General features: G+C 45.3%; 1 protein-coding gene across 2 annotated transcripts; it reads right to left on the bottom strand.

Moving 5' to 3' along the window:
* Positions 1–730: 730 nt before the first annotated feature.
* Fam216a (family with sequence similarity 216 member A) lies at positions 731–8,650 on the bottom strand. 2 transcript variants are annotated; one of them, XM_052168317.1, is made up of 7 exons: positions 8,212–8,650; positions 7,126–7,184; positions 5,816–5,937; positions 4,157–4,292; positions 3,681–3,852; positions 2,691–2,773; positions 731–1,087 (listed from the first exon to the last, which is right to left on the bottom strand). In XM_052168317.1, exons 1-7 carry the CDS (start codon positions 8,274–8,276, stop codon positions 963–965), a joined length of 762 nt encoding a protein of 253 aa, XP_052024277.1. In that variant the 5' UTR covers positions 8,277–8,650; the 3' UTR covers positions 731–962. The 2 variants fall into 2 exon arrangements, with proteins under 2 accessions (XP_052024277.1, XP_052024278.1); XM_052168318.1 differs by having other exon boundaries at positions 4,163–4,292.
* Between the last annotated feature and the right edge of the window lie 60 nt (positions 8,651–8,710).

Raw genomic sequence — 8,710 nt, 5'->3', positions numbered from 1 at the left:
TGAGATCTGCAAATACTATTCTGTGTAAATATTTTTCAGTTTTCTAGTTTAATCAAGAAAAACCGTGGTGGCTGGAGAGATGGCTCAGTGGATAAGAGCACTGACTGCTCTCTGGAGGTCTTGAATCCAGCAACCACATGGTGGCTCACAACCATCTGTAATGAGATCTGACGCCCTCTTCTGGTGTGTCTGAAAGCAGCAACAGTATACTTACATGTAATAATAAATATTTTTTTTTTTTGGTTTTTTTCAAGACAGGGTTTCTCTGTATAGCCCTGGCTGTCCTGGCACTCACTCTGTAGACCAGGCTGGCCTCGAACTCAGAAATCCGCCTGCCTCTGCCTCCCAAGTGCTGGGATTAGGATTACAGGCGTGTACCACCACCGCCCGGCTAATAAATCTTTTTTAAAAAAAAGAAAAACCTTATGGAATAATCAACAATTATACACACACACACACACACACACACATATTTATAAACTCATAAACTATAAATGTATAAACTAAAAGAAGAAATACTATATTTGCCAGATTCAGGGGGCTGGAGAAATGGCTCAATGCCAGTTTAAGAGCATTGGCTGCTTTTCTAGGATGGGTTCAATCCCAGCATCCACATGGCTGCCTACACTGCCTACAACTCCAGCTCTATGGGTTCCAAGACCTTCACACAGATAGACATGCAGAGAAAACACCAGTGTACATAAAGATAAATGTGCACATAAAGATAAACTAAATTAAAATTCAGTTTTATTTGGCAAGTACAATTTTAATTGTTCTAGCTAGAAACAAGCATACATTACACAGTATAACACAAATATATTAGACGAAGGCGGCTATTATAAATTTCTCAACAACCAAATTTAACATACCAGTTACTACTAGCACTATCCCATACATGGTCCCAACTCTTCCCTGTCCACTCAGCCTCTAGATATTAGCTGATGGCTGAACTTGGTGGAGGATTAGACTGTCAGGGTGACGTGAGAGGAGCCTTGTTCTTGAATGGACATGGACTGCATGCACTTATTCAGTAGATCCTCTTCCTTTGTTTCTTCATTCATACATTGTTGATAATCATTAGCAGAAACTGAAGGGAAGAGAAGTGTTTATAATGTGTTCTGGAAATAAAATTCTCTAATTTTATTACTATTTTATGTGTATGAGTGTTGTGCCTGCATGTTTGTCTGTGTACTGTGTGTGTGTATACGCCTGGTGCCCACAGATGACAGAAGAGGGCATCAGATCTCTTAGAACTAGAGTGGTGGTTGCCGGGCAGTGGTGGTGCATGCCTGTAATCCCAGGCAGAGGCAGGCGGATTTCTGAGTTCGAGGACAGCCTGGTCTACAGAGTGAGTTCCAGGACAGCCAGGGCTATACAGAGAAACCCTATCTTGGGAGCTGGGGGGTGCTGGGGGGTGGGGATGGGATGGGAGGTGGGGGAGAACTAGAGTAGTGGATGCTTGAAATTGAACTCAGGACCTCTGGCAGAGCAGCCAGTGCTCTGAACTGCTGAGCCATCTCTCCAGACTCATTCACTTATTTTTTGAGAGTGTCTTACTTGTAGCCATGGCTGTCCTGGAACTTGGTATGTCAGACCTGTCTGGCCTCAAGCTCAGAGATCCACCTACCTGCCTTTGCACCCTGAGGGTAGGGATTAAAGGTGTACACCAACATGCATGCCTGGAAATCAAAAGCTAAACACTGCTTCAGAATGGCTCAGCATATGAAGCTTCTAGCAGACAAAATCCCCTGTTTTCAACTTAGTCACCTTCCACTTACTTCCCCAAGTCTCTCTTACGGTAGAGTCACAGCACTGTAAGTGTGGGTACCACACTTAGTAAACACTGTTCCCATGGATTTTCAAAGTCTTTTGCTTGAGGGAATTAGGAGTTATGGTAACCTGTCAATTGTGTTTTCAGTGTCTCCATATCCTTTAGTTTTTCCTCCTGCTTTGAGGACCTCAACAAAGTTTCCTCTGCAGTGTCTCCATGGCCTTCTTAGACCAGACTTAACCACCTCCCGGCCCTTCCCTGACGTCTGGGAATAGGACCTTGCATATGCTTGGCAGGCGGCTACACAGTTCATGTGAAGCGGGGTGTACTGGAACAAGTCTGTAGTCCCAGCACTTGGTATTCAGTCTGTGCTAGAGAGACACCTGGCCTAAAACAAAACCAACAGTCACAGCAACAAACCCGAAGGACTAGGAGCAGAGGTCTAGGAGCAGAACCCGTACCTAGCACAGGAAAAAAGACACACTCAAATCTCAATCTCTGGTGAGTTCTTTTGATGGGAACCATAAGCTCTTCATGTTTAGTTGTTTTGATTTTTGAGATGGATAGGGTATCACTGAGCAGCTCTGAGTGGTCTTGAGTTTGCTCTGTAGAGCAGACTGCTTTGGAGCTCACAGATTCCCTGCTTCTGCCCTGGGACCTGTGTCGTACCACCATGGTTAGAGCTCTTCACACTTAAAATGTGTAATCAAGACAATTAAAATGACTATATTTGTTTTAGTATTTTTTAAGTGTTCAAAAGTGCAAGGCAGGCATGGTAATTCTGTCCACCTATAATCTTAGTACTTAGAGGTAGAGACAGAAGGATTGGTCAGTTCTATGCGACCTTGTTTTAAAAACAAAAATCTGTAACGCGTGTGCGTGTGTGCGTGTGTCTAATTCCACATTTGCTCCAATTTACCTGGTAGCAAGAACAGTCTGCCTGGTCTTCTAAAAATCTTCAAGGACTTGCATCTTGTTTTAGATGCATATCCAATTTTTAACCTGTGAAAAAGGGAAATATTTTCATTGGAGACAGTACAGTGAACAGTTCTGTCAGTGTTCAACATAAGATTCTTTTTACTAGCTGCTGGAATTACCAAAGCCCCTCATTTCCCAGATTCTCCTGTGATCTATTAACCTTGAAGTATAACACAATTATCATAGCTAGGATACTAACACATTTGTGTTGTAAGCTGTGGGTTATTTTCTGAAATACAATCTCATGTAGTCCAAGCATGCCTCAAATTCATTAAGTAGACCAAGATGTCCTTAACCTCCTCATCTTCTCAAGTACTGAGAGATCCTGCTTTTCTTTCCCTTCCTCCTGCTGTGTAGTACTCCTCCCCTCTGCAGGTGCAGGTTCTGGAGGCATTTGCATTATTTGGAATTTGAATAGGAAGTTCAGTCTATCTCTAGCTGATCCAAGACTTTTATTCTTTACTGTGTGTTTGAATATGGGTGCATGTGTTATGATGGTTCATGTGTGGAGGTCAGAGAATAGCTTTGGGGAATCTCTTCTACCAGATTCTACCCTGGGTTCTAGGGATCAAACACAGGTTGCTGGGTGTACATAGCAAATATTTTTACTTGCCAAACCTTCTTGCCCTGATCAAGAAATGTTTATAAATCCACAGATACTGTGCAGGTGGCACACCTGTACTGCTAGCACGTGAACAGCTGAGGGCAGAGGGTCCCCTGCGTTTGAGGCATTCCTTGGGCTATATCCTGTCATGGAAATGCAAACGCCCATAAGTGTCATATTCCACTCACTGCATGAAGAAGAAGTAGCCTCCCTCATCTGAGATTAGTGGAGTGAATGTATTAGGAATGGGAGTTTTAATCTCAGGAGGATCCCTTCCACACAACTGGGTACATTTTTTTCCTTCTTAAACTCAAGAAACAGACAGACCCTTCTTTGTGTCTCAGGGGTCGCCAAAGGGAATGTATGATCATTTCAGGTGTTTCAGCTGCAATGCTCAGAGAGTCTTCTCTCTCCAGATGGTGTCTCCATGTAGTACAGGGGGAATGCTGTCTCTGTGAGTAGCGAGAGCTGATATGGCCTCGATGGTGAGTGAGGACACCTGGAACACAAATCACCTCTTAGAAGACACTCTCTCGCCAGGTGGTGGTGGCACATGCCTGTAATCCCAGCACTCTGGGAGGCAGAGGCAGGCGGATTTCTGAGTTTGAGGCCAGCCTGGTCTACAGAGTGAGTTCTAGGACAGCTAGGGCTATACAGAGAAACCCTGTCTCAAAAAAAACAAATCCAAAAAACCAAAAAAAAAAGAAAGAAAGAAAGAAAGAAAGAAAGAAAGAAAGAAAGAAAGAAAGAAAGAAAGAAAGACACTCTCTCCTAAGAACTGACCAGAAACCAAGTGGAGGTACCCTTGCCTGGCTTGTGTGGCCCGTGATGAAACAGATGCATGTACTGCCTCTTCATTAAGGTCCGCAGATAGCTGGAGTTACAGATCTTAGCAATGCTGCACAGGTAGCGCTTCTGGCCCTGGGTGAGTTCTGGATGCTGAAAGACAGAATGGGGGCTACTGACCACTGCAGTGTAGGAGGCATGTCGGTCCTTGTGTCCACAGATAAACACTGGGAGAACTAGGAATGTCAAATACACAGGCCCGTCTCTTCTAAGGGAGAGATGTATATATTTAACCTGTGATTAATAGTCTAGTGCCATTGTATTATGTGTTGCCAGGCAACACAAAATGCTTCTCCAGATCCTTGTCAAGGAAAGACCCTTGAGCCTCTTCCACAGTTAATCTATAGTACCTATCTTTTACTTTACAGAATTTTGATGTAGTCATGTTCTAAGCTGTGTACATGGGGTTATTTATCAGCAGAAAACATTTTCCCAAATGCTGTGCTTACCTATACCTAAAACTACTGGAGGTAAGACTCTCAAAGTTTGAACCCAACACCAGCTACTGAGTTGTGTTGAAGTGAACTGCTTTATCTTGCACAGACTGACATAATGCTGGCCTTGGTGGTTGCAGAGACCCCTGACACTGTAGAACACAGTCGGTAGTCTTCTTACTGAAAGGATAGACGCTGTGGGCTGTCTCACCTCATCTTTATGGTTCTCATAAGCGAATTCAGTTATCTCAACTTGCCCAGAGAAGGAAATGACAGTTTATCATGCAAATGGCTGTAGCTGCCACCCACAAGAATTCCTGTATCTTTTGAGCTTTGAGAACTAGAGGAACCTAGAACTAAAAAAGGAGCCCTGCTCTCTGTCCGTAAGCTTTAGACCCCATCTGTCTTCTCAAGGTGGACATCTTGGTGGCTTGCTTGCTTGATTTCATGTCCTGTGCATGTGAGTGTGTATGTGAGTGTTTGTGAGTGTGTGTGGAGGTTGGGGTTATTGCTTGCAGCTTTTGGTTGTTGTCTTCCACTGTTGGATCTCAGGAATTCGATGCAGGCTCAGGTTTGGTGTCCAGCACCCTCAGCAGCTGAGCCATCTCCCACCCTTGCCTTCTTACTGTGATTTCTGAGATATAAGATGGTGGTACCTGAAAGCACCTTAGTGTGCTCTGTCTCTGCTAAAGAAACATATTTTCCAGAATCAGAAAAATATCTGGTATGTTTGTGGAACACTCTGAGTTACCTTCCAACCAAAATTTTTTAAATTGTATGTCTATATGTGCACAAGTGCACATGCCAAGAGTCAAGAAAAGGGTGTCCAAAGGAAAGAGCCAGAGGAAGAGAGGAAGTGGCTGGGCCCCACGGTCACACCACAGCTCTGCCAGGGCTCCCTTCATGGACTCACGGACAGTGTTAAGTAGATCACGAAGGCTGCAGGGCCTTACATTCTATCTAAGTAGCTTATGCTCAGACACAAATTGCTTTGGATGCTTGAGGCCCTGGACCTTGTATTCAGCATCCTTCAGAAACATTCCAGGGGCTGGCAACGTGGCTCAGCAGGCTAAGGGCTTGCTGCCAAGCTGACAGCCTGACTTTGATCTCTAGGACACAGAGGGTCAAGGTTCCCTCTGACCTCCACACACAACGTAGTTAAAATGTTAAATTCTGTCTTACCTTTAGAAAAGATGCATCTGTCATTGATTTAGGGATATGAATTGTTTGGATTTGAGTAGTTTTCCATAACTCCTGCAGTTTGGCAATGTGTGAGGACACTCTGTGTCCCTCCTTGATTCTGTCTGTGGGCAAAGACATTATATGAGTTTCTAAGAATATGAATAATACACATTTATGACCACCAGTGATTATCCTGAAGCAGTTATAATACTTTATGTCGGTTAAATTTTGAGAGAATATATAATATGCCCTTTATTTTCAGAGTGCACAAACATCTGGAATCAACACAAAAAGATGCTCAGAATCACCCATCAGCAGTTCAGTACAAATGAAAAAGAGATGCAGGCCTGACAAGATGGTAAAGGCTCTGCCCAGCATGTCTGGCAATCTGAGACTGTAAAACAGAACAAGAGAAGTGACTCCACAGAACTATCCTCTGGCATCCCCTGCACACACAGCCATGTCCCCACAGCCAGCAGTCTACCTCCCCTAAACCCTTAGCCTGCACAATTAGTAAGGCTCGCTCGCTCGCACTTTCTCCCTCTCCCTCCCCCCCACTTGATCAGAAAATAGGTATTTTCAAAGTGCTTCCTGTGCAATAGTTTATGGTTTTTAATGCTTATGCAGGATTCTTCCCTTTAGTCCATGTGTAAACAACAGGTATGCCCTGCGCTTCCCAACCATTACTAATTCTGAACAAATTTCTTTTACAATTCATTGGTACTTTTAAAAAAATCTTGCAGGGCAGTGGTGGTGCACACCTTTAATCCCAGCACTTGGGAGGCAGAGGCAGGCGGATTTCTGAGTTCGAGGCCAGCCTAGTCTACAGAGTGAGTTCCAGGACAGCCAAGGCTACACAGAGAAACCCTGTCTCAAAAAACCAAAAGACTGGTGAGATGGCTCAAAGAGCACTGACTGCTCTTTCAAAGGTCCTGAGTTCAAATCCCATCAACCACACAGTGGCTCCCAACCATCTGTATTGAGATCTGCTACCTGACACCCTCTTCTGGTGTGTCTGAAGACAGCTATAGTGAGTATACTTACATATAACAATAAATAAATTTTAAAAAATTAAGAATTTAAAAAATCATATTAAGGTAAAGAGCTTATCTTTGAAACTCTTGAAAGACTACAACTCAAAAAAAAAAAGTTCTCACCTCCCTGTGCGTCCTGGGGGAACTGAACTCAGGTAGTCTAGCGTGACCACACTGCCCTTAGCTGCCAGCCCTTTGAGCCTATTGGTAAAGCACCACTGTGTACTTAGTCACAGGTAACCTAGCTTCTCTGAGTCTGTCACCAACATGCATTACCTGCTTTTTGCTGTTCGCCAGTGCCTCTGGAATTCTGGTGGTAAGAATGTCCAGCTGATCTGTTAGAAAAGGACACGCATGCTATGTAATCTGGCAGCCTGATAGCCACTGAGGACTGAAGTCTAAAGACAAAGATTGCTTCACATGCTCTTTGCTTTTTCCTGTTTTCATCAATGTCTTACAAACTTTCTCCACTAGATTGGGTACAAAAAAAGAATAAAGCTTTTTCTAAGTGAGCGGTCAGACTTTTATCATATTAGGATGAACATGTGAGTGTGTCTGTTACTAGAAGATAGAACCCACACTATGCAAGTGCTCTACTACCACTGAGCTGGATCTCCGGTCCAATGTTTTCTTTACCAGAATGTACTTAGTTAAATTTGGTCTCCTAGCGTCCTAGTCTAATTCTACAGTGAGACCTGGCCTGTACTTTGCTTGGTTTCTGTATTTATCCACATGGTTATCTTTCTTGTTCTTTAATAAAAGTAATTTCTGTACTGAAACGTACAATTATGTTGTGCTGGAACTAGTATGTTGGTCTGGAGTGTTTCCAATCTTGTATCTGTTCTTTTTACATTTTTCAAAAAATTAAATTGCTTCCTGTAGCTTCTCAGTGAGTGTGAGTCCACTGAGCCAGCACACTTCCAAGCGTTGTGAAGAACAGGGAAGAAAAACTGGAACCGCATCGCATATTTAAGACGTCTTAGCACCAATATATACGTACAATAAAGTGTACATTTGATAATAAGTGTATATTAATAAACATAAATATTTATTTCATGGCCAGGGACGCAGACTCTACAAGAGCCATGATTGCGGGCCTAGTTGGATCCCAGTCATGCCTGCTCTTGATTTTAAGGAAGGAGGCCAGGAGGGGACAGGGAAGCATGGCATCCAGCTGTGCCAGCAGAAGTCACCTGTCCTCAACCTTCTGGGGAATGGTTAACACCGCGCCCGGCCCGGGCGGCTGGGCCCTCGGCTCCCCGCCAGGTTCGGTGGCTGTCCTGCTCCGAGGCGGCCGAGTCCGGGCCTCGCTAGAGCCTTTGCCCGTCTCGCGCCTCCTCCGCAAGGGGTCCCAGGCCTCACCCTTCGCCGCCTTCCGTCCGGACCAAGGCGGGCGGCCCCGCGACCCCGGGACAACGGCTCGGCATCCCGTCCGCACGCGTGCGCCACACCCGCTGTGAGTCCGCGGCCTCCGGCTCTACCCTCCGACCCTGCTCTAGCGGCTCCTGGATCGGGCGGAGGAAGCCCGAGATCCTGGAGCTAGACCCGAGGCAGGCGGAGTAACCTCAGGTAACCAGGCTCCTGCGCCTTGGCATCGCGCCGTGACAAGGACGCGTCAGGGCAAATCCATACACACGCACCCTAAAGCAAAAGGAGGCTTCCACCTCAGTATTCTAGACCCTCAGAGGAGCCGCAAACCTGGGGTTGTCACCCTATGAGTCAAACCCAAGAACCGGTGCTCCGGCCCTGGGGCGCGGAGCGTTACTCGCGATCCGCTATCACCCAGGCAACCGCCTTCGCCTGTGGGCCAACCGACAACGGCTCGCAGCTCTCTCTGCGCACGCGTGAACTCGTGTCTCCG

The sequence above is a fragment of the Apodemus sylvaticus genome, chromosome 22, assembly GCF_947179515.1.
Source record: "Apodemus sylvaticus chromosome 22, mApoSyl1.1, whole genome shotgun sequence".
NCBI classification, from domain to species: domain Eukaryota; kingdom Metazoa; phylum Chordata; class Mammalia; order Rodentia; family Muridae; genus Apodemus; species Apodemus sylvaticus.
This window is presented reverse-complemented; position numbering and strand designations above follow the sequence as displayed.

What these genes read in the sequence shown, in the direction of transcription:
- Fam216a (XM_052168317.1), bottom strand. Translation starts at nt 8,276, where the DNA reads ATGCCGAGCCGTTGTCCCGGGGTCGCGGGGCCGCCCGCCTTGGTCCGG. An exon ending in GCCACACAAGCCAGGCAAGG is followed by an intron (nt 3,853 to 4,156) that starts GTACCTCCACTT and finishes TTTGTGTTCCAG; the next exon opens with GTGTCCTCACTCACCATCGA. An exon ending in CCCCTGAGACACAAAGAAGG is followed by an intron (nt 2,774 to 3,680) that starts GTCTGTCTGTTT and finishes CCTTTTTCACAG; the next exon opens with GTTAAAAATTGGATATGCAT.